Source organism: Strongylocentrotus purpuratus, unplaced genomic scaffold (assembly GCF_000002235.5).
Source record: "Strongylocentrotus purpuratus isolate Spur 01 unplaced genomic scaffold, Spur_5.0 spur5_contig_861, whole genome shotgun sequence".
NCBI classification, from domain to species: domain Eukaryota; kingdom Metazoa; phylum Echinodermata; class Echinoidea; order Camarodonta; family Strongylocentrotidae; genus Strongylocentrotus; species Strongylocentrotus purpuratus.
Window position 1 is genome coordinate 942,494 of NW_022145570.1, and position 24,502 is coordinate 966,995.

At 35.9% G+C, this 24,502-nt stretch overlaps 1 protein-coding gene across 3 annotated transcripts in view; it reads right to left on the reverse strand.

Annotated features, from left to right (window-relative positions):
- Window positions 1-24,502, reverse strand: part of LOC588563 (cAMP-dependent protein kinase type I-alpha regulatory subunit) — a 46,012-nt gene that overhangs the window by 6,213 nt on the left and 15,297 nt on the right. For 2 of the 3 annotated variants that reach the window (XM_030998900.1, XM_030998910.1), the window contains exons 2-6: window positions 17,865-18,047; window positions 12,697-12,788; window positions 11,542-11,603; window positions 2,202-2,248; window positions 926-1,024 (exon numbers count right to left, since the gene is read on the reverse strand). In XM_030998900.1, the coding sequence (XP_030854760.1) occupies window positions 926-1,024; window positions 2,202-2,248; window positions 11,542-11,603; window positions 12,697-12,788; window positions 17,865-18,047 (483 nt within the window). Of the gene's footprint in view, window positions 1-925; window positions 1,025-2,201; window positions 2,249-11,541; window positions 11,604-12,696; window positions 12,789-17,864; window positions 18,048-19,297; window positions 19,403-24,502 lie in introns of those variants that run through there. The other variant, XM_030998918.1, reaches the window with a different exon arrangement.

The window sequence follows — 24,502 nt, forward strand, 5'->3', positions numbered from 1 at the left end:
ATTTGAGCATGTCTGATCATTAAGCAAATAGTCTTACTGCATCTTTACATGTAGATCAGACCACATATGAAGTTTAATGACACATTTGATGTCAATTTATGGTCAGAATTCAAAAATACTTGGTAACATACGGAACAAGAAATACCATGGACTTGCCCTACTAGCTCTATCTGTATTTTGTAATACAATGTACAATAATTGCATGTTTTAATAATTCTGGTCATGAGATTGAATTGTGAAAGAAACTGTGTGAAAGCTGGAAAGAGTTGATCACAGAGCCCAAACTGTTCGTATAGGTGCATACTGCGAGGATGTGAATCCTCAAAACGATAGCAAATTGGCCCAGTCTTGCTAGAAGTCACATGCACTGTGGGTGACTGTGCACAGAATTTGTGTGGACTACACAAACATGTGGCATGTAGGTGTCGTCCTCACCCCTTTAGCTATTAATTCCGAATAAGAGGGAATTTGAAGAGCCATCTTTTTCTGGGTAAATTTTATTCTATGATACTCTTCCAAACTAACATCAAAAGAAAGAAAAATCTCACAAATTATTATTTTTCACTTTTCCTGGAATGCAACCTTCTCTTCACGCACTGTACAAATCAAGATTTGACAGACAACCTGACAGATAGACAGATAGACAGACAGACAGACATACATACAGATAGACAGACATATAGACAGACAGACATATAGACAGACAGACAGACATACAGATAAAAAGACAGACAGACAAACAGATAGTCAGACAGACATACAGACAGAAAAATAGATAGACAGACAGACATACAGACAGACAGATAGATAGACAGAAAGAAATACAGATAGACAGACAACCTGACAGAGAGACAGACAGAGAGACAGACATACTGACAGACAGATATACAAATAGACAGACAGACAAGCAGACTGGTACACATACCTTGACTGTAGCAGCTCTTGGGGTGCCGTAGATGAGAGCCAGCTCTCCAAAGCTGCTGCCCTCACTCAGGGTGACGACACGCTCATTGTCCACATAGATCTACATAGGGGAAGGACAGGCAGGAGGATGTAGTACAGGAAGAAAAAAAATATGTCAATATATGGCTCTAAATAGAAATTGTAGGAAAAAAAATATGCATCCAGTGATAAACTGCGCAAGCTATGAGGAAGACAATCATATACATATAAATGTGTGTAGGTAAACCTTAGCCAAGACTGGAGTAATTTAAACTGTGCTTTCAGAGATATTGCATGGTTTAAGAGCTACATGTACTCTTTATACAGTATATCAAAATTATTATTGTACATGTTTATTACAATTGCAGAATAGTAGTAAAACCATGTTCTAAATCCTTAACCTGCAAACTACTGAATTCTCTCATTGCCATGGGCTTAATCAAGAAGCCACACACTTCCCGTACACAATGTGTTGAATATATCAAGGTGTATACCGGTACAGGTACATATCCCTTTTATGATCAAATATCTATGTAAATCACACATATATATATATATATATATATATATATTGACTTTAAAAAATGTACAGAACACAATGAAATTCATATTCCACAAGAGAGTCCACTTAAAGGGATCCGGTAACTTTGTCTCAGATTCTGAAACAAAATTCTGGATTCAGCTCATGATGCAATGATAATTATAAACCTTTAGGTCAGTCAGGAACCCTGTGACTTTTACAAGCCGATCGCCTGTCTGATTATCTATCTAAGATATTTATGATTGGAATCACAAATTTTGAAAACTGTTCGCCTGACGGTTTTCATAATATTACAGTCTATTGGGGAAAACGAGTATGGTAAAACCGGTCACTCAAAGATTTTTACTTTTTGGAGGCTTTTCTTGATCATTTTGAAGTGCAATTTTTTTAGGGCTTCAATATTACACCATACCACAGACACTGATAACAAGTAGGGTCGTGCATCTCAGATTTAACATTGTTAAACGATCCCTTTAAGGCTCTTTCCACATTTTGAAGCTTAGATTGCAGCACCAAATGGAAATAAAATGCCACTAATTTCATGAATTATCAAATTTACTTATTTAAATCAGCATTCACTATTCAGTAGAAGTTCAGTTTCGCCCAAAATATCATGCTAGAAATTACTACTACACCGAGGTAGCATTTGTGGGCAATGAACCAATGACATCACAATGAAAACAACTTTTTTATAAATTTGGGAATAGTACTAACTTACGTCAACTTCTCCGGAGTCAATGACATAGAAGTTATCGCCTTCATCACCTATTCATGTCAAGGGAGAGAGAGAGAAGGGACGGAAAGAAGAGAGAATGGATGAAAGTGACACTCGCATAAATAAATTCCTCTTGGGGCGTTCAAATATGTTCACGGCGAATCAGTCACGTTAGCCACGAATGGGTGGTACATGTTTATGATCGCAAATTATGTGAACACTGTGGCAATCTATTCTTTACACAGACATGAACAATATAAACCTATCTAGGATTGCAATCGTCCAATCCAAAAGGGCTTGTGTTCACATGTGATAAAAGAAAGTATTATTAAGCGCTATACACATATGAGCCATGATTTAGCCACATTATTTCCAATGTGAACACTATGATGATATATTCATTAGTTTACAAATTATTTAACAGTGTAAACCTTCCTAGGGTTGCAGCCACCATAATTCATTTCTTTCAATCCTACAGAGCTTGTTCGCATGTGATGAAAGAAATGTAGTATTAAGCGCTATACACATTCGGTTAAATTAGCAACAAATTGGCTTTAGTGGCTTACGATTGCAAATGTGGACAATTTGATGATCTATTCATTACACTATCCCCCATTCATTTCTTCAGATCCAAAAAGTCAAGTTAGCCACAAATGAGCAGTACAGGATTGCAAATGTGGACACTGTTACAATCTATACATTACACAGTACTGAACAATAAGTCCCATTGCTTTCCTTCATTGCACGTTTCTCCCTAGTAGGGCATGTTCACATGCCTGTTCAAGATAATAATACATCACTTTTAATAGTAACAAATGCATGTATGAACATCACTTACATGTAGTAACAAATGCATGTATGAACATCACTTAGTAACAAATGCATGTATGAACATCACTTACATGTAGTAACAAATGCATGTATGAACATCACTTAGTAACAAATGCATGTATGAACATCACTTACATGTAGTAACAAATGCATACGTATGAACATCACTTAGTAACAAATGTATGTATGAACATCACTCAACATACCATCATTCAGATTTGGACTACAGTATCCCAAGTCGCTTTCTCATTACTCTCACATCTACTTCTCCCTAGAACTTCACTATCATCTAGAGTATACATGTTGAAAATGAATGGGGATATTCCTTGTACTGTTTGTACAGACCCGAGACAGCATCACACCTGTATCGACACCACAATCGACCAGCACTTTCAAATTCATTTCCCCTTTGAAGGGATGGTTCATAGGTGCACATTGAAAAAGGGCCATAAAATCATACATCAACAATTGAGCATAAAAAGATTGCAGAGAGCTGCACTACATTATCATCAATCAAAATCCATTATTTATAAAGAACAAACAATTTAACAACAGTTAACTAAATCATTCATACCCCTTGTAAATTTGATGGGTTTTGGAAATCGAGAATGAAAGGTGGACTGGTTAAATTAGGGCCTTTGTTGAATACATTTAGATGTAAGCTTTTCATATGGCACATTCTCAAGAAACATAACTCGAGGCAAATCCATTTTCCACATAATAACAAACTTTACAAAACTTGGTAGGGGTATGGATAAGTTAATCATTAACTGTATATACATCTATAAACCAATATATATTACTCAAAATATGCATATTGACAGCCCAGGAGAATCACCACATTTCTTCAGTGGAATCTAAAGTAGATGTTGAAATAGAATGCCACACTGTATTAGGATATATTTAAACCTATGCAAGCAGCATTATGATCCAATTACGATTGTTTCAACGATTTCAAAGCTTTTAGAGACTCCGGTGCAAAGTGCTTTATAAGCACTGTTTTATTATTATTATTACTTTTCTAAATACTGATAAGTAGTTCACATTGGTAAAAAAACATGCCACTTTATTACTATCTCATGTAGATGTTGAAATAGAATGTCCCTCAATGTAGCAGGATGATGATTGGGAAATGCCTGAAGAGCATATATATATATATATATATATATATATATATGAACCCTCATCACTTCTACATCTATCTCCTTGCTTCCAAATGTCCCTGTTTTCTGGTGACTTTATAGACACCAATAAAATGCCTCTATAGTAGGATCTAAAGTAGATGTGTAAAGAGAATGGCTCACCTTTACAAATAGGATTATTATATTATATGCTACTGATTGCACAAAAAATACTCCTATACACTTTAAATTTACCCCCAAAGCTATTTGCAAATTACTTCAATGATTTTTAAGGTGCATGAATGTGAATGTATACTGCAATAATCCTATAGAGGAGACATGGATAGAAAATAACTCAATTTTCAATAAAACACAAAATTGTGTCACAGATTTTAATTTCTGGGAACATGATAATTCAATAATTGACAATTTTCAAATATGTTTTTTCCATCCAAACCAAAAAAATGTGATTTGTCAAAGTCATGCAGTCTCAAATCTTTATTAAACAACACAATATGAGTGTTCCTTAATCAAGTTTAGCATAAAACATCATCCTCAGTTGGGGCAGGCTTTTAGCTAACAAGGCATCATGGCTGCTAAAAGACGCCACATTCATCAGTAGAAATTAGCTTGATACAGCCTGACCAGAATCATGTGATGGACAGCTGTTTCTTTTTTGACATTCAGCTTAAAGATAATTTCTTCCCTTCGTTCACATTCCAAAACCTAACCGTGTGTCATTATGTACATGTGTACATGGCAGTGCAAGCAAATGCATGCATAGCGCTAGATGTACAATGCATGATATAGCTACATAATGAAAATACTGCATGCTCTGGCGTTTAATGTAACAAAATATGAACCGAAAAATTTAGAATTTCAAGAGTGATGTTATATTTCACAGAGGCCATAGTCAGAGGTTGAAATATAATGGCACGAGAGCAGCGCTCAAAATACACGGGGGCGGTGGGCGATTAGCCCCCGTGAGCTACATAATCGCCCCCGTCAGGTTGCTCACGGGGGCGATTGCAAAATTAAAAATCGCCCCCGTGGAATTATAAAATAAAGATTTTCTTTTCTGTTATAACTTTAACACAATATTGAGTTTCAATTTTCAAATGAAATGGAACTTAGATTAGCGTGCAAGATTTCTTGTTTTATGAGTAGGCCTATTATTACCGATTCAGCTCACAGTGCAGTGCCGCCATCAGCAGTGGTTATAGGCCTACTGCGCCCTTAGTAGCGGTACGTGTGCACGCTGCCGCGCTATGTCTGCTGGAGGCGATCGCGCAAGGGCAGAAACATGGTCATGGAGAAGTTTTTCGTTGTGAAAGCGTTAACCCGCTGAAATCTGGTGATTTCAAATGACTAGCAAATAATGAACCTCGACCAGTAAATCAATATTAGGGACCTTTAGATTTGCACGATGGGAACGTGGACTGAAACGTGTGACCTCCTTTTAAGGCAGTGCCAGTGCTTAAAAGGACGTGACATGTGACTGCCAGTGCCTTAAAAGGACGTAACACGTCCACGTCCACGCAAATCTAAAAGTCCCTATTGAGAAGAACGGAGGAAGACCAAGATGTCGTGGAATGATATGGTAACATGGGCAGATCTACGGGGGGGGGGGGGGGGGGGGGGGGTTAGGGGGTTTGACCCCCTCCTCCCACCCCGGCCCCCTTGGGCTGCCAAGTGAAAATGTGATATTAAAGCGGGGGGGGGGGGGGGGATGCTGGAGAGGAGGACTACTAATCTATTTTATTTTTTTCATGGGGGGGGGGGGAGTGAAGCGCCGTTTTAGCATGACTTTCTTTTTAACTCTTACTTTCACCTATCTCAGATAACCCCAAGTTTTTGGTTGCTGCTTTATATGTAGTTGATAATGCATGATTAAAGTAAAGAGAGAGAGAGAGAGAACCACCATCATTTTGTAATGGTTCAGGGTTCGTGTAATGTACATTTGAAACCATTTCTTAGCGTCTCAACCCTAACAAAATGGCAAAACTATTTTTGAGGAAAAGCATTATACTGAATTAAATAAAGAATAATAGCTTTATATTGCATCATACTAATACTGATACGGTCTAAAGACAATGTGGTATTTGTATAGAGGTATTCCAAAATGACATTCTGATAATCAACATTTGTTCTGGTATCATAATGTATATACGCATAATACAACTGATCTTTATGATTTCTTAACGTGACATAGCTTCTTTTCCCCCTGCAAACAAAAAAGAAAACAAGGTTATTTAATAAAAGGATCATGCGACAAATAATCATTGTGATTCAAATTGATGCAAGGATTTTTTTGAATAAGCAATGCTTTTCACCAGAATCTTCTTTGTAAAAACGACTTTTACAAATCTCAGCCATGCAAATCTGCCACTGTGTTGTAAGATCACTTTCAGATTAGCAGAAGTGTATTCTTTAATGAGTATTTTACATTGAATGGAACGTCTCAACTCAGTAAGCATGGCTGAGATTTGTAAAAGTTGTTTTTACAAAGAAGATTCGGGTGAATAGCAGTGCTTATTCAAACAAATATTCGCATCAATTTGAATCACAATCATTATTTGTCGCTTAATCCCTTTTAATGACCTTGTTTTCTTTCTCGTTTGCAAGGGGAGAAGAAGATATGTCAAGTTAAAGACATCATAAAGATCAGTGTTGTATGCGTATATATTATATACACAGGCCACTGAGGCCAGTAACAGCCATGTAGCTTGTAAATTTGTAAGAGGGAAAATGCTGATTGGAATGATAATGATGAAATAGCAAATAATTGAGGAGTACCATAGGTACCAATTCAATGCATATTTGTATAAAAAAAGAGCCCCCGTCAGTACTAAAAGAGCCCCGTGAGAAGGCTCACGGGGGCTCTTTTTGGGGGGGAAGAGCCCCCGTGGACAAAAAATTAATTTGAGCCCTGCACGAGAGGAATTCTGAATTTGAGGTGAACATATGTTATATTCAACAACAAATGCATGTCATATTTGTTTTTATGAAATTAAGGATATTTTTGATCCTTTGGCTTTGGAGTCAGGCCCTTTTGATCTCTTATACGATGAATAAAAATAAGCTAAAAGCAATGAGTATTCACTGCCAGCCTAGAGCAAGAAGAGATCCTTCTGGCTCTATACATACAACATGTATGTACATAAAAATAAACAAAAAATAGAGGAAAAAAAATAGAAGAAAATAAAAATGAGAAAATATGTCTGTTTCCTTCTTTTCTCTTTCCTTCTTTTATCTTTTCTCTTTCCTTCTTTTCTTTTTCCTTCTCTTTCTGATATAACGCTTATTGATCTGACATCTCATTTTGTAATTTGATATAGCTGCGAGGTTTTAAGATATAAAATTGCAAGGCTTACTAATAATACTCAGACTCCATTTTAATACTTTGAGTACTAAATAAACAAGTACTGAAACTACATATCTTTCACATATGGTTACAAATAGTACTGGTACTCAAAATCTCAAATCATATTGCTATGTATGGATTCATTGCATAAATATATCCCAAATAGGAAGAGCACTTATTGACAAATGGAAATTTTTAATTAAAAATTCAGAACATCTGTGCAAAAGAGCAAGCAATGATGGGATATTTGACATGATTTTGGTTTCGTCGTCCTTAGTCTTCCTCGTACCAGACCCATCTTTGCAATCATCAAAGAGGGCCTCATTGTACACAACACACAGACACTGTAGCAATGAGAATCAAGATGAACATACATGTACATGTACATACATGTAATTTGAAGTGTTTGGAACATTAGTTTCCCAAAATACTATTTCTTCAGGGGTCCCAAAGTTTGGAATGATATACCAATAGACATTTATAGACTGAGCCCATCACTGAATAGTTTTAAAAGAAATTGTTAATTGTATTTATATATTACAACAATACTCAATAGTGCAATAACTTATAACTTTAATTTTACATCAGACAGAACAATAAATGTGTGTTGGTGTATTTGGGAATGAGTGTACTGTACATGTATGTGTGAAAGTAAATTATTTCCTTCCCCCCCCCCCCATTTTATCAACAAAACAAAAAAATTGTTCTTCATGTCTTCCCTGCTTGTGTTATTCTCATGTTATATATTGATAGTTTGATACACAAATTATATTTCAACTTTTATAAGATCGTTTTCCTTTGCATATTTCTTATGAAAGTATTGAATAAAGTGAACTTGAACATTGCGCAGTCAAAGATACGTCTTAAAAAGCCTGTAATACAGACTAGCTGATAATCTACAAGCCCTATCCTTGCTCTGTACAAAGCTGTTAGTAGTATTAGTACTGCATGTTCTGTGATATACGACAACAAATGCCATTTGTGAGTACATGTACATGTGTGTACATCTATTAGCGGTAATGGGAAAAATGTCAATATCGTTCTTGATAGTTGCGATTAAAAATTAATGTCTTGTGGGAGAATGATGTTAGACCTTGGTTGATTAATTGTACATGTTATGTTGGTGATTACAAACACCCCATTTTCATTTTAGTCCATTCGGGGATTCACAAATTCCTTCCTTTCAGGAATTCAGGCAAGTTCTTTTCATTCACTTGCTTTGTCTTAAAGGGTTCAATCCTGATATCAAGTTGGTTTCAATTATGATAACAGAAACATATCAGTGAAAGTGTGAGAAAATGCAATGACAAATGAGAAAATTTAAATCTTTAATTTCTAATCTCTATGCAAATGGGCAACCATTTCCCAGTGAGCACTTCTCTTATTTGTCATAAGATATGACAGCTTCTATTTTCTAGGTGGTTGATGAAGAAAGGGATCGATTTCATAAAGGGGGTGTACATAAAGCAAGGTGATCTAGGCTGCAGCTAAAACCACCGATCCACACACATTTGTCTTAAAGGGTTCAATCCTGATATCAAGTTAGTTTCAATAATGATGAGAGAAACATTTGGAAAAAAGGTGAAATTCATGAAATGTTGAGTACAGACAAAATGGGAGAGTGGTAGCAAGGTAAATCAACAAGTTACCTACAATGTATTTGTCTTTGATCGATCAATCAATAAAGGTGTATATCATGATCTGTTCTACTAGGGCACAGAGTGATAAGTTAATTTTCACTTCTATTTGGCAAACTTACATTATATTTAAGGAAAGGGATATCGAACCTGATACTAGAATCTAGCTTTTTATCAGCTACTTTTGACAAATCGATTTTGAGGGCTTGATATAAATGATACATACATGTACCAAAGGTACCGAGCTCAGACTTTGAAAAGCATGTTTAAATTGAGCTGTGACATATTTATATAAGATTTTAGATCTTTAAAATCTTCAAATAATATGACTTCTTGATTATTATCAATCTTTCACTGAATGAGCAAAGTAATTATGAAATAACATACAAATATCTTTTCCCTCCTAGTTATCACCTGTTTCAAATGTCCAGTAGCAAAGAGAGAGAGGATGGGTAGGGATGGTAAAAGGCAGACTTTAAAGGTAAAGACCAGTTATGGTCAAGTGATTGCATTGTGAAAGAAACGTTGTGGAATCGATCAGAAAAGGTTGATCATCTAGCATCTAGCATCTGCAAGGTTCTGGAATCATCAAAATGATAAGAAATTTGGCCCATTCTTCGTAAAGTTACAAGCACTATACACAGAAAGATGTATATGGGACTACCCTATATCTCTCACAAACCATGAGAGAAACAAATTTACCAAATATATGAATTAGTAGGCGGTTTTCCGGCAAATTTTTTTATCATCATGTATTAGTCAAAACATATTCTTGATTGGTAATGAGAGCTTCCATTTCATTTTTTGAAATTGGGGCGTTTCCAATACTGGTCTTTACCTTTAAACTGGGCATCGTTTTTCATGGAACCGTCATAAGTACAAGTTATCCGACATCCCACTGACACATGTGTTAAATCAAATACACACATTGCAATGGGTTGCCAGGGAACTTGTACTTTGATGGTTTCGTAAACTACATCACTGATGTCCAGTAATCAAAATAATGTATACCTCATGGTATTCATCCAAACTGGATCCAATTACGTTTTTTCTCATTCCTCCATTTTGACCTCAGGATGTTTTCTTGTTGTTCATTTCCTATTTGCATTTAAATTGTACACGTTCATAATGCTTTGTTGAACTCTGATTGGTTTTATGCTTCACAGATAGATTCTGATTTCAACGTAAATCCGTTCTCTCTTGTTTGTATACTCACTCTCTCCGCCTTCTCTCTCTCTTTCTCTCACTCACATTCCTTCCTTCTTTGCTATTTTCTATAGCTCCTCATTTTTCTGTGAACATTGTCCACCATTCCATATCTTTGCTCACTGCTTCTAATATGGTCCGTTCAAAGCCAGAAGGGTGTTGCTCTTGTGTTAAAGGTACTATGTCCCATTTGCAGGCCAAAAAAAATGAAAAAGTTAAATTCCAACTGCATTTGAAAGATAATACTAATTTAGAACTTCCCTAAAAAAAGTAGTGCTTGAAAATGTCTTCAAGTGGGAAAATAACGACTATTAGTTGTCAAATCGACTTTAGGGCTATAGAGCCCAAAAGTAATAGTCTTGTTTTTCAGACAATTGTACCGAACGGTCATACCTTTTATGCTGCGCAAAGATTCAATCAGTTTAATCTTGGCCATCACAAGAAGTGGGTTATTGATGTAGACAAATGCTCATGTGCCCTTTACAACTCTTTTCATGTATGTTATTACCAAAGAAGAAAAAAAGCCAGTCAGTCACTCAATAGTGTCTGACAGTGAAGTCTAGCAAGTAAACAGGTTTCCTTGCATAATTTGAATATGAGGACACTGCTAACGTTTAAATTTCACAGATAGGACATACATGACATATTCATAATTCCTGCAAAGTTCTACAGAATTTGAGGTTGGCTGCAAAAGGGACATAGTACCTTTAAAGTATCTGAGCTAATGCCCTTCTGGCTCCAAACAGAGGATATTGCCTTCATGCAACAACTTTTCTTTCTAACTCTTTCCTTTCTTTTGAAAACTTTCTTTCACTATCCATATCCCTGGGCTGTCTAGATACATGTATTACAATCAGTTTTCAATTATACTGGACTGTATGAAAGACTCAATTTTCACAAACACCCTCTCCCCCCTCCCCCTCCCCCTCCTTCTCTTTCTCTCTCCCTCATCTCTCATCGAGCTCTCTCTCTCTCTCTCTCTCTCTCTCTCTCTCTCTCATCTCTCTCCATCGCTAAATTATCCATCTATCATTCCATCCATCCATCCATCCATCCATCCATCCATCCATCCACCCATCCATCCATCCATTTATTCATAGATCAATCCATTCATCCATCCGCTCATCCATTCCTTCTTTCTAGTCACTTCCTTCCATAAAGGTGTGTACTGTTCGTTGCTTTACCTTGCTGTATGACGACCTGGTTAGCATCGTGCTTGACTGGGTACATGGCATCAAATATGTCACTGGGGTTGAAAAAAAAGAAAGGAAACAAAATAGGAATAATATTATCAATCATACAACATGGATCTTATTTTGAAATATACATGTACATGTATACTTTCTTTCCCACATACAAAATGACTGACATTCAAATAACAAGTATTGAATTAATTTGTATCATACATATACATGTAGATAAAGGTACCATTGGGAATGAAGCAGTATTCTCATTCTAGCCTTTAGTAATCATAACTTAAATCAATTTGGCAAAGACATTTTAAAGAACATAACAATACAAAGCAAACAAAATATTAAAGTAAAGTAGCAGAGACTTTCATTTCAACTCTCATATCATATCTGTAAATGTGAGTGCAGTTGCCTTTTCAAGGTCAAAAGCAACAACAGAAGAATTTTACAAATCACTTGCAAAATACCATCAGGTCAAGCCACTTTTTGCATGGGATTTGGATAGGTAATTGGATTTTCCCCCATGATGATGAATGGGTATTTATCATATAATTTCTGTGCCAAGAGATGCTTTTGACCATTACTCTTGATGTAAACTTTTTTGTCCTCCTCTTGCTCTCCTCTCATTCTCCTCTGTCTGTCTGTCTGTCTGTCTATCTGTCTGGTTTCTGTCTCTCGTCTCTATCTCGCTCTCTGTCTGTCTTTCTCTCTGTCTCGTCTATCTCTCATCTCTGTCTTGTCTCTGTCTCTCTTTCTCTCTGTCTTGTCTCATTCTTTCTCTCTCTCTATCTCTCTCTCTCTCTGTCTCGTCTCTGTCACGTCTCTCGTCTCTATCTCGCTCTCTGTCTGTCTTTCTCTCTGTCTCGTCTCTATCTCGCTCTCTGTCTTGTCTCTGTCTCTCTTTCTCTCTGTCTTGTCTCATTCTTTCTCTCTCTCTATCTCTCTCTCTCTGTCTTGTCTCTGTCACGTTACTCTCTATCTCTTGTCTCTATCTCGCTCTCTGTCTTTCTCTATCTCCCTCCATATCTCTGTATCTTTCTCTTTCCCTCCTTTCATCCATCCCTCCCACTTTCTATCACTCTCTCCCTTCTTCTCCTGCTCACTTTATACCACATATCTTGAAACATGCTGTGTGCAATCGATACCTACCTCCTCTCTGATTCATCCAGGTGGGAGAATAAAACGTTCTTAGAGATGGCTTTGGAGAGAGCGGCCATAGTCTTGTAATCTTTGGGAATCACCTGATAAAAATGAAAGAAAGCAAAGAGTAAAATACATCTGTACATTTGTACATTAAATATGTGAATATCTACTCTGAAATGGACGAACATGACATTCAGAAAAAGAGATCTGACTAACAGCTTAAAAATTATCTTGCTGTTGTAAGACACACAATTTGATCAATAAAATGAATTTGATTAATTTTCATCTTTTTGATGATTTATTGAGGGTACTGGACATCAAATAAAACAGCAACAGAGAACATCATATTTATTTTGATCTACATCAGCTGCTTCCTTTCTCATTTCCAAATCTCGAAAACAGGCTGGCTTCGAATCCTTTCACTCTGTTGCTCCAGGCCTATCGACAAACTCCCTGAATTTCTGAGAAATAGTACTTCACTTAATTTCTTCAAAAACATCTAAAAACATCTCTCTACTTGTCCGTAGACCAAGGGAAAGTGCCTTGTATCCTCCGGAAAAGGTGCTACATAAATATTAGTTTACAATACAGAGGAGGGAAACAATGGAATATAGCCTAATGACATAAAAGCCTCTAGCTTTAACAAATTCAAACCGGAAAGTAAAAATTTCTTTCCTTTAATCTCTCCCCTCTCATTCTTACTGTTTTGCTTTCTCCCATCCCCTCTTTCTCTCTAGTTCTCCCTCTTCTTTTTCTCTCACCCTCTTTTTTTCTTCTCTCTTTTGCCTCAGTGCCTCTACTACTGCTTAAACATAGTTATAATCTATGTGAAATTAGTGCCTACTTGACCTTCTTCTAATGCTTGTCAGTTTTATATCAATTCATATGTGATGATCGATTTCTATCTTGGTTTAAATTCTCCATCTGCCTCTATAGTCTTATAGATTTATCTTTTTATTTATCCTCTTCCATATATGTATGTTTATAATTTGTATTATATTTTTATCTACATGTGTTATCTTCGTTTTCATCATACATGTACTTCTCTTTATTTCATATATCTAATTATATCATTATTTACATGTATATTTGTTCTTTTATATTTATTGTACATTCTTATGTATATGATCTACATGTATGTGTTTTATTTATGCACAGCCATTGGCTGAAGCAAGTGTCTCCTTGCTCAAATGAAATACAATAAAATTAAATAAATAATTTAAATTTAATGGAAGAATTCCTAAATGCAAAGTAATTAGGGTATTCTGCTGAAAACTGCCTTTATTAAACATTTTTCAGTGACATCTAGATATGTATCCCAATATGAGGGCAGGAAAAAAACATTTGTTTCAGACTTGAAGTTCATGAGTTAAAAACCCCTTCTGGGTAAAAAAAAACAGACGATTTGTGGACGATTTATCCAAGATATAACTATTTCTTCAAAGCTCAATTATCTGAATGACCGTTACAAAATAAAATCAAAATCTTAACCACATTGAGAAAAACAATTAAAAAGAATCATCATGCTTCTTACACAAGGTTTCAATTATTGCACAACGCTCGTTGCATAATATTATGCAATAACAAAAAAACAGAATCGTCATTGCCTGCAGAACTATCTGATCAAATTCTGTGAATGCGCCAATGGCCATAAGAAATTAAAATCAATATTACACAAAAAACAGAGAGTCTAACAACACAGCTCATTATTTGATTTGAGAGGGAAAAATATAAAAATAGTTTCTTCACAACAATAAACCTGTTGAAAGGCCTTGGAGAAAACTTGTTCATAATAAGTGGTTAATTGAGCCACTCCTCATGATTGAAGGACACAAATTAAAAAGAAGAAATAGCTAATAATCATAGATTTGATTATCATTTTCTGAAGGCAAGCACTGCAGGAGGGTTTTTGTTCAGACACGCAGGCAAGTTTAATTGAATTGATGACTGGAAGGCTTTTGTGTTGAATAGATCTGCAGTGGGATTGCCTATTACTTCTATCGTCGACACTCCTTAAAGGGATTCGGTATTCGGTAACATTGTTCAGATGAGAGAAAATGATGCTAAGGTAGTGACTTCAATGCTAGATGTACAATTTAAGATAATCTAAAAAAGTGAAAAAAGACGGTTATTCATAAAAAAAATTGGGTAAAACTAATCTGATCGATTCCTTAATTCCCCTAACTATATTATGACAATTTAATTACATTTTAGGTGAATGTAAATCGTCACAAAGCAATAAATTGGCTCTATATACCATTCCAGAAACGTAAGTGTTTAAAGATTTTTAAAGCCTGTCTTAAGTCTTGGTTTCATAGAAAAGCATTCAGGATAATTATAAAATGGTTGGAATAATTGTAAAATGGTTGAGAGAATTTACTGTTAGAGGATGACGCACAGTGACGCCTTCCAAGAAAACCATAAATATCTTTGTGGTATGAAAAAAATTTCAGGATTTTTTGCATGTTAGAGGGTGAGTACAGTAGAAAGAATATAATAAGTAACATTTCATGCAAAAATTATGCAGTCGGATATGACGTAGTAAACTGCGACGGTTTCTACCTGTAAAGGAATGGCAACTGCAAGCAATAAAGGTCTGACACATCACTGAGCGCTATGTTTCCAACATGTATTTCTACATTTGTTGTAAATGTTTATTATTGATTTGTAATGTTTTGTTGGAAACATGAATAAATTGAAAATTTAAATTGAATTGAATTGAATAACATAGGAAATGTGAAGCATACTTCACTTTACATCATCATCAAATTTTTTTAAAAGCAATTTACCGTTGCATGTCTGAACAACGCTAGGAATTAAGGCTCTGTATCCAAGCATGAAAATGGCAGCCCTCATTTGGTAAACAAATGGGGCGAATAAAACATTGCTACATGCAAAATACAAAATATTTGAAAAGAACAATGATGGTAATTTTGCTAGAAATACACGTTTTGCCACCAAAACTTTAGGAAAGTTTTCAATTATGATTATTTAAACATTATTTTGGCCCTCATACTTTTTTTGAGATATTCACCTTTCAAATCCCTGCAACGCCCTTAAATTTATCGCCTTTTGTGTTTCACATGCATGAAATGCTTGCAAATTTTTACATGTTATTGATTTAAGATTGGTAAAAGTATAATGCTTCTAAATACAGGGCCACAGGTGATGCACCACTGAATTTTTCAAATTTTAAAACTTTCTTGCCATAAACGTGACAGTCCTAAACAATTCATTTCACAAAATTTTATGGTTTTACAGTGTATTTCAATCATGAAGGTATGCAGTTCCAAAGAGTATAGATCTGAGAATACCGGTATGTACACATCAATATATTGCACAATTAAGTGCTACCCTATGCCAGAGATGCCAACTTTTGGAAATCAGAAATAGGGAGGATTTGTAATCGACACCAATTAATGTGCGCGTAGCGCACATCTCGAGCGCGTAGCGCCCGACACATGCGGCCGGGGTCCAGGGCCCGCCTTAGGGCCCTGGAAGCTCTGGGGTTCTAGATGCTCTCTGGTGCAATCTGAGCCTTATTTTGGAGCATTTTACATGTGTATTTAGTTAAATAATTCCCCCTTTTTTTTTAAATAACATAAAAATTGTACAAAATGCATGATGAATTACTTTCAGACTTCCGATTACACAGGTACTTGATACTGTATTCGGTCTTATACTTCCGAGACCATTTCCTGGTCTTATTTTGCTGATTTTCCGCCATTTGGATTCTGTGGCAATATCCACGCATTGGTTACGGCGATCCATATGCTGAAACAATCTTTCGCTACTCTTAATTTGTCTTTTAACATAGTGGAATTATTACATGCTTAAGTTAGCAGATGATATTTCTCTTTCAATTCACAGATATATATACTGATAAGCGCCCTCCAAAAAAAATCATAATAAAAAAAAAAAAAAAAAAAAAAAAAAAAAAAAAAAAAAATCATTTTTTTTTTTTTTTTTTTTTTAATAAATCGGGAGGATAAGGATGGTGATCGTAAGGTCGGGAGTTGGGGTGAATTATCGGGAGCCTCCCGATAAAATCGGGAGGGTTGGCATCTCTGCTATGCCTACAGTTTTCTCAGAATACAATTAAGTTTATTGCCCTATACTGAGACATTCTCATGCCCAGAATTGATTGTCTCTAAATCTAATAAAATTATATTTTGCTCTTCAAATATTGACTGCTGAATGCCAGAAGGATTTTTGTTTCATCATTGTGTAATATTCATTTGCATCATGATGTCGGCCAGAGAGCAATTAGCTTTTTGACATAAGATGTTGCATCTTTCTCCTAGTATGGTTCCGTGCTGAAACTACCACAAAAAGCTTGTAGGGCATAAGCCTTTAGGTGAAGTGTTACCGGTAATATAGTTAATGCCCTTCTGGCTCTCAGCTAATGACCCATATACAGTACTATTTACTTCAATCAAATTGAAGTGAAATATTTATAAACATAAAAAATATCATCACAGCTAATTACCGCATGAGTAAATGTAAAATTTCTAACAAAGTAACATTAAATTGTGGGTGAAGTTTCAGGGTTCTACCATGTAATTCTTTCAAAAGAATACAAGCCCTGAGAAGAGCTGGTAGGTTATGGTACAAGGTCTTATTGCTTTGAAAGACTTGCATGGTGTAACCCTGATCACTTTACTTACATGTACAATTTAGTATCTCCATCATGATAAGTGTCTCTGATACTTAACTCAAAGTAAAACTAATTTGTATATAATGATATTCAGCCAGAAAATTGACGTACAGGAAGTTTCATCTTCTTCTGTCTACGGTTCTACGGTTCCACGCTAAAATTACCACAAAGGGGCAGTAGGGCAACTCACACTTGATCAGGGGCCCGTTTCACAAAGCCTTTTTTCAATGACAAATCACAAAAATCAGTGACAAATCTGCTGATAACCAATCAGAAACAAGGATTTCAGGAGCTTATAACAAAGCTTATAACAAAGACTGATGATAAGTTTTGTGAAACGCCCCCATAGTCTTCTGTAAATGATTTGAGCACTTTTCAGTTGAATTGAATTGATTAATATTGACATAGTTTTATTTTTATAATCAACATTTCATCTCAGCCAGCTGCCACAACATGATCAATGTGAAATGTTCTACAACATGAAACTAATTTGTACGATCGGCCAGAGCGCAATTACCTTTTTGACGTAGGAAGTTGCATCCTCCTCTGTGTATGGTTCGGCGCTAAAGGCACCGCGGCGACGGCGGGTCTTGGGCTGGGATACCGGAGGGGTGGGGGAGATCTCCTCCTCTCTCTCTTCGCTGAGTGAGGACTGGGTCTGGGAAGACTGGGCCCCCTGAGAGGACTTGGGTTTGGAATCCTATGGTAAAACAAAAAACAAGGGAAGAAAGGGTATTTGATTAAAATACTTGTAATTAATTACAGTTTGGTTCAATATAAATCATTTCCATCGCGTTTAAAGTAGTTCTTTGAAAATACATGTAGTGTAAATTAAAGGTACATGTGTATAAATTAAACTGAAACATCACAAATCAAATACATGTCTATTTGAAAATTCTGGTTGGATCATGCAACCCAGTTTCAGCCACTATATGAAGAGTTTAATTCCAAAAGGAGCTAAATCCATATTTGTAACTTCAGAATAATAAAAATTGTTAACCAGATTTCGTACAGGTGTCTATGGAAAAGTGATATCAGAAGGTGTATTTTTTTTATTTAAAAATTCAGCTGAACTTTCAAGAATCGCATTGTTCTTCTGAGAATACTCATTAAATATGGTACATACAAATATCTGAGAATGACCTTAATCAAAACACTCAAGTATTCAGTAAGTTTGAATTAACCTGTTTGAATTAAACTACTTGAAGTTCAACAATTTTGATCTTTTCAACGCAACCAGTATATCTGACGCCAGTATTTATCCACGAAACACTCAAGTGACAATTCACATTGCATCTCCTATACAAACTCAATCTCGTTCTCTTTTCCAAAGGATACATGTAATTAGATTTCTCAGGTATCTTCAAGATGGATGTAATGCACACATTCAGGTACACATACCAGTATATTCACATCTACATCAACAACAGCGATTTTACACACAAACAAAGTTCTACTAACAATCTCATTTTAACCGTATGTTAAAGGTAAAGACCAGTATTGGAAACGCCCCAATTTCAAAAAATGAAATGGAAGCTCTCATTACCAATCATGTGAAAGAATATGTTTTGACTAATACATGATGATAAAAAATTTGCCGGGAAACCGCCTACTAATTCATATATTTGGTAAATTTGTTTCTCTCATGGTCTGTGAGAGATATAGGGTAGTCCCATATACATCTTTCTGTGTATAGTGCTTGTAACTTTACAAAGAAAGGGCCAAATTTCTTATCATTTTGATGATTCCAGAACCTTGCAGATGCTAGATACTAGATGATCAACCTTTTCTGATCGATTCCACAACGTTTCTTTCACAATGCAATCGCATGAGCATAACTGGTCTTTTAGCAGCTACATGTATGAACATTAGTTAAAAATCCCTGAATTAAGTATGAAGATACTGTACATGTACTGTACGTAGTCAATCAAATGCAGTGCTTTAATTTACCATAGATCTTGCCTTGACACTAGATGCTCCCAAAGAGTCCAAATACAATTACACGTTCCAAACCAGATCTCTGAACTAACTGTACACAATCCGCAGAAACTCGATAGTCTATAGGTAATAGTTGGCTGTATGAGATAACAGGAAGGGGGTCCATATTACCCAAAGCAGAGTTTTTCTCAAGGTCTAAATAAATCAGTACTTCCTCCTCAAATTGGCACTAATTATTTCAATTTTCCTCCAATACATGCATATAGTTTCATTTCAAATATCAAACGAACCAACGTGAATGAAATTTCTAGATTTTTAACAAAATATCGCAATTTCTAAAATGATACATTTACAGAACGCGTTGCCAATTTGACATCGCAGTGATTATTTACATTTAAATCCTCCTTGTTCATGAATGGCACAATGCACTGTGTTAGAAGTAGACTTAAATCATTTGTGATTTTTTTTTGCTGTTGCTGCTCATGTATAATGTATGATTCCTAGCTTTTGGGGTCATAATCCCAAAACATCTTTAAAAAAAGGAAGACCTTGAAGTGTTATGGGTTAAGGGCACTAACAACATGGCAGGGACTAACATGATGGTTCCTGCTTGATCCGTCGCCATGAGTCAGACTAATTAGAGGGGCTATGACACAGGTAGCAAGGGGGCAGGGGCAAATAAAACCAACGAGGCCTGCTCTTGAGCAGTTGTGACCTTCTGTCCCTTGCAGTAGCAAAAAAAAATTGAAGCTGAACTTGACGGGATCATCTGCGCTCTGGAAGTGGAGGGATGTTATGTGGATTACCAAGATTTGAGGACAGTAAATGCTTTTCAAGACTCTGTAACCTAGCAATGAGCTTCAAAATTTAAGTGTTTGGAAAAACAGTTCACAGATTAAAGGTAAAGACCAGTATTGAAAACGCCCCAATTTAAACAAATGAAATGGAAGCTCTTATTTTGACTAATACATGATGATAAAGATTTTGCCGGGAAAAGGCCTACTAATTGATATATTTGGTAAATTAGTTTATCTATTGGTGTGTGAGAGATAAATGCATGTGTCACGCACGTGTGCGTAGTCCCATATACATCTTTCTGTGTACAGTGCTTGTAACTTTACGAAGACTGGGCCAAATTTCTTATCATTTTGATGATTCCAGAAACTTGCAGTACACACCAATACTTACATGTATATATGCTAGATGATCAACCTTTTCTGATCGATTCCATAACGTTTCTTTCACAATACTATCGCATGACCATAACTGGTCTTTATCTTTAATGCAGAGAGCCCATTCCCATCCTCCATTCCTCCCCCCCCCCCACCCCTATTCAAACTGTTGTAGAGTTGCCTTATGAGGATACTGCAAGTCTGATGTGATCATGCTCAAAATGTCCAAATCACAAAATGAAAGATGACAGAAGTATGAATAACTCACCATGCAGAATGGCAGACCATGAACGAGAAATGAAAACAGAGTAAATCCCCTCGGAAATCACAATAAACAAACTTGAGATTGTTAAAAGTTTTGAAGATTATTTGTTTGCAGACCTCAGCATCAAAAGGTAAACAAAATTGCTGGAAATAAGATTTACATAATGTACATGTACACTCCATATTAACTACTAAACGTTTGTACATGTACAAACATTTACAATGTAGTACATGCATATAATGTACATGTGCATGTAAGTTTACAAGTATACAAATGTGACACAAGCGTACACACTACATGTAGTCTATTGAAAATACATGTAACCACAGAATTGCTGCAGAATGGTCATTGGCTAAAGAAAGAGTCTTATTGGTTGAGTGTTGAAATTTAATGAGATGAAAACAAAAATAAGAATGCTTTAATTGGTTAGGTTCAGGGTTGTAGTGAAAGAAAGCTTTTATCAACTGCCAACAGCACATACATACATGTATATACATTAGATCTACAATACATGTAAAATCAAATGCTTTTAGTATTACCCCCATTTTCACGAATTGAGCCTCTAATAATGAATTCCTTTCCAAGCAGATTACATGGTACAGTCACTCCAGATGAATAAATTAAATGATTTTCCACAAAATCAGAAATCCATCAATTTACATGTTCACTTTAATTTTGATGATTGAAGAGATGAAATGCATGCACAATGTCATAGAGAAAATGGAATACAACTAGGCAGAGTGAGAGAAAGAGAGAGAGACAGAGAGAGACAGAGAGACAGAGAGACAGAGAGAAAAAGAAAGAGAGAGAAAGAAAGAGAGAAGGGGGAAACTTTGACTATGAAATAATTTACTTTAAAGAGAGAAAGGAACAAAATCCGTCTCCATACAGAATCGAGCTGCTAACAGCAAACACTTCCAGAAAATCCCTTTTTATATTTAAACAAAATAACAAATTCTGCAAGTCATTGCATTACAAATGTACATTCTGAGCTTCTACAAAATCCCTTTTAAACTATTTATAAAAAAGCCACATTTCTGCAATTCATTGCAGTACATTAGGTACTACATGGAAAAGCAGCTACATGCACCATTGCCACCGGTGAGTGGCTCACCTAGCATTCACAATAAAGCGAGTGCTGGATAATATTAGTACTGCCCTAATGTAATAAGCCTCAGATTGTGCTTCCATTCCAACCGGTGATGAGCTGAAAATCAAGGCCATTCAGCACATCTAGGGAAGAGGCTTCATGCCATGCCAACGATAAATCGGGAATAATGGCTCGGGCTGGAGAGGAGGTCAGGGTCTTTAATACTGCTTTCCTTTCCATTACACCGGGGAAGTATGATTGAATCAGGTCGTCAATTGTAGCGATAGATTTTAAAATGACCTAATGCAATACTAATGAGTCTCATTGTAATGTACAGGTCTGCAAATGTACATTGTTATGACAGTGCTTTTTGTTCACATGAGCTATTTGGGAATTTGTAATCCACGTACCTGTACATGTATATATATATATATATATGTACATTCGTAGAAAGAGAAGAATCCATACACATATTCTTTATGATAATTTTTTTCTGGGAAGTCTTTTGTAAATCTTTTGTAAATGTTGCTTCATACATTTTAGTCGCAATAGACCATTTTTGTCATTGTAATAAAATTTAATGCACAAATTTTTGTTAAGTGGCTCGATACAAATCATTTCGTTCACCCGTTATGAATAATTATATTTCAAAAGTCAGAATGCGCGAATTGAATACATTAATTGCGGTAGAACAAACAATATGGCTTGTCCTACCTGTAACAATACGAAATGTATGCAAATCGCATGCTGCCAATTAAAATACAATTATTTGTAACTGGTGCATGAAATAATTTGTAACAGCAATTAACAAAGACTTGCACATTGAATTTAATTACATTATGAAAATGGCCTATTGGGAAAATAAATGTATGCACGAATGTCTGAACATGTTGTTTTGACTACTTGAAACCTAACGTGCATACTATAGATCTAGGTAGAGTTTGATGACGATGATTCAGCAATACAATTCTCTGTAAACACCATTTCATTTCGGACAGAGCAAAAGTGATGTTAAACATCTTTGACCATGTCTACTTAAAACGACACAAGTAACAAACTCATGGCAAGCAATGTATTCAAGACTACCATGTTTCTCATTTTACATTTTTTTTATTTCCTTCAGTCTGGGCAGAACAATTCATAATCTTAACATGTGTCCTATGAGGCAAGAGGTCAGAGGGAGAGAGAGAGAGAGAGAGAGAGAGAGAGAGAGAGAGAGAGAGCGAGAAGAAAAAGACAACATTGCAGCAACCTGCAAGGTAATTGAACTTAACAGAAAACGAACATAAATGGCTACGCGAGCAGGTACCTGAAATGTCTGACCGACTGCACATGTAAACATGCACACAAAACGACAGAAGCAGGGCGAAGGGCCCCAGGCGCCTACTTCTATTTTCGATAGTGATCATTCAAAAGTAGACCAGCATTGTACAGGCCCATCCAGCTAGCTCACGACACCAAGCTACAACGCACTCACACTTTCTCCCCCTCAGGCGCGGAGGGAATGAAAAGATGAAAGGATGAAGCCGTTTGATCGGGATCCACCTTGTTGTTTCTGTAAACAGCTTCTTGCGTTTTTTAACAGTCCCTTTTTTGGAGAGGAATAAAATACTATTACTGGAGATAAAAAAAAACGTCTATGAGAACCCTTATCTGATTTGGATTTATTCTTTTTCCCACTTTGAAGGGAATAAAATATTCCTCCTTATAATAAGCCAGAACAAACAAGTGAAATTTCGACATGTAGAAACTAGAAAGTGTGCATTTTACAAGAGTAATATAGCTCTTAAACTCTCTTTACCGTTCTCCATCTCTTTTTTAATACTTTTTTTTCCCACTTTAACTTGCTTCATTGTTTCTCTTTCTCCATTCTCAACGTATAAATATTTCTCACTTCTGTCTACATTCTCTCTTTCTTCAACCCCTCACATTTATCTTTCATGATATATATTTATCTCTTGCTTCTATACCTCTTTTTCTATTTCTCCCAATGTCCCTCCCATACCCTCCGTCTTCTCTCATATCTTTCTGTCTTTCTATACCCCCCCTCTCTCTAACTCTCTCTCCCTTCCTCCCCCTCTCTGTTTCTATATTCATCGGACACAAATGCCTCAACTATTCAAAAACATAGCATATGTTTCATCTTGTACAAGAGTGTACATGTACAGTAACTTCCGTTTTCACAATTTTCTTTTTTTTCCAATGACAATTGAATGGCATACCATGAAAAGCAAATCTTCCTGTCTAAATATAATCTTTTAAGAAACATGCGTGGTTACAAAGTGTGGATTCCTATGTTGAAAATGAATCGAGGAAACATTTACAGAACCTTGTATGTTGTATGCATTCTTTATACACATGTTCATATCTACCCAAGATTGCCATGTACACAATCTAAACCTAACTTTCAGAACATAAATGATCGTATTTAAATGGTAAAATGGTGAAAATAAATTGTGATCAAGGTTTCTCTTTCTTGTTATTTAATTTTTAAACATCTATCACATCTGGCCACTGAAGGAGAGTGTGACACTAACCTGTTTCTTTTGTTTTTTATTTGTTGGACAACTCATCGCCCTCCGCCTGCCGGATGAAGGGTTTTTTAGGCCGTTTTGGGGTTTTTCACATTGAGATGTACATGTATGTCAATTTCACAGAAAGGAATGTTCTTTAAAATACCTGCATTAAAA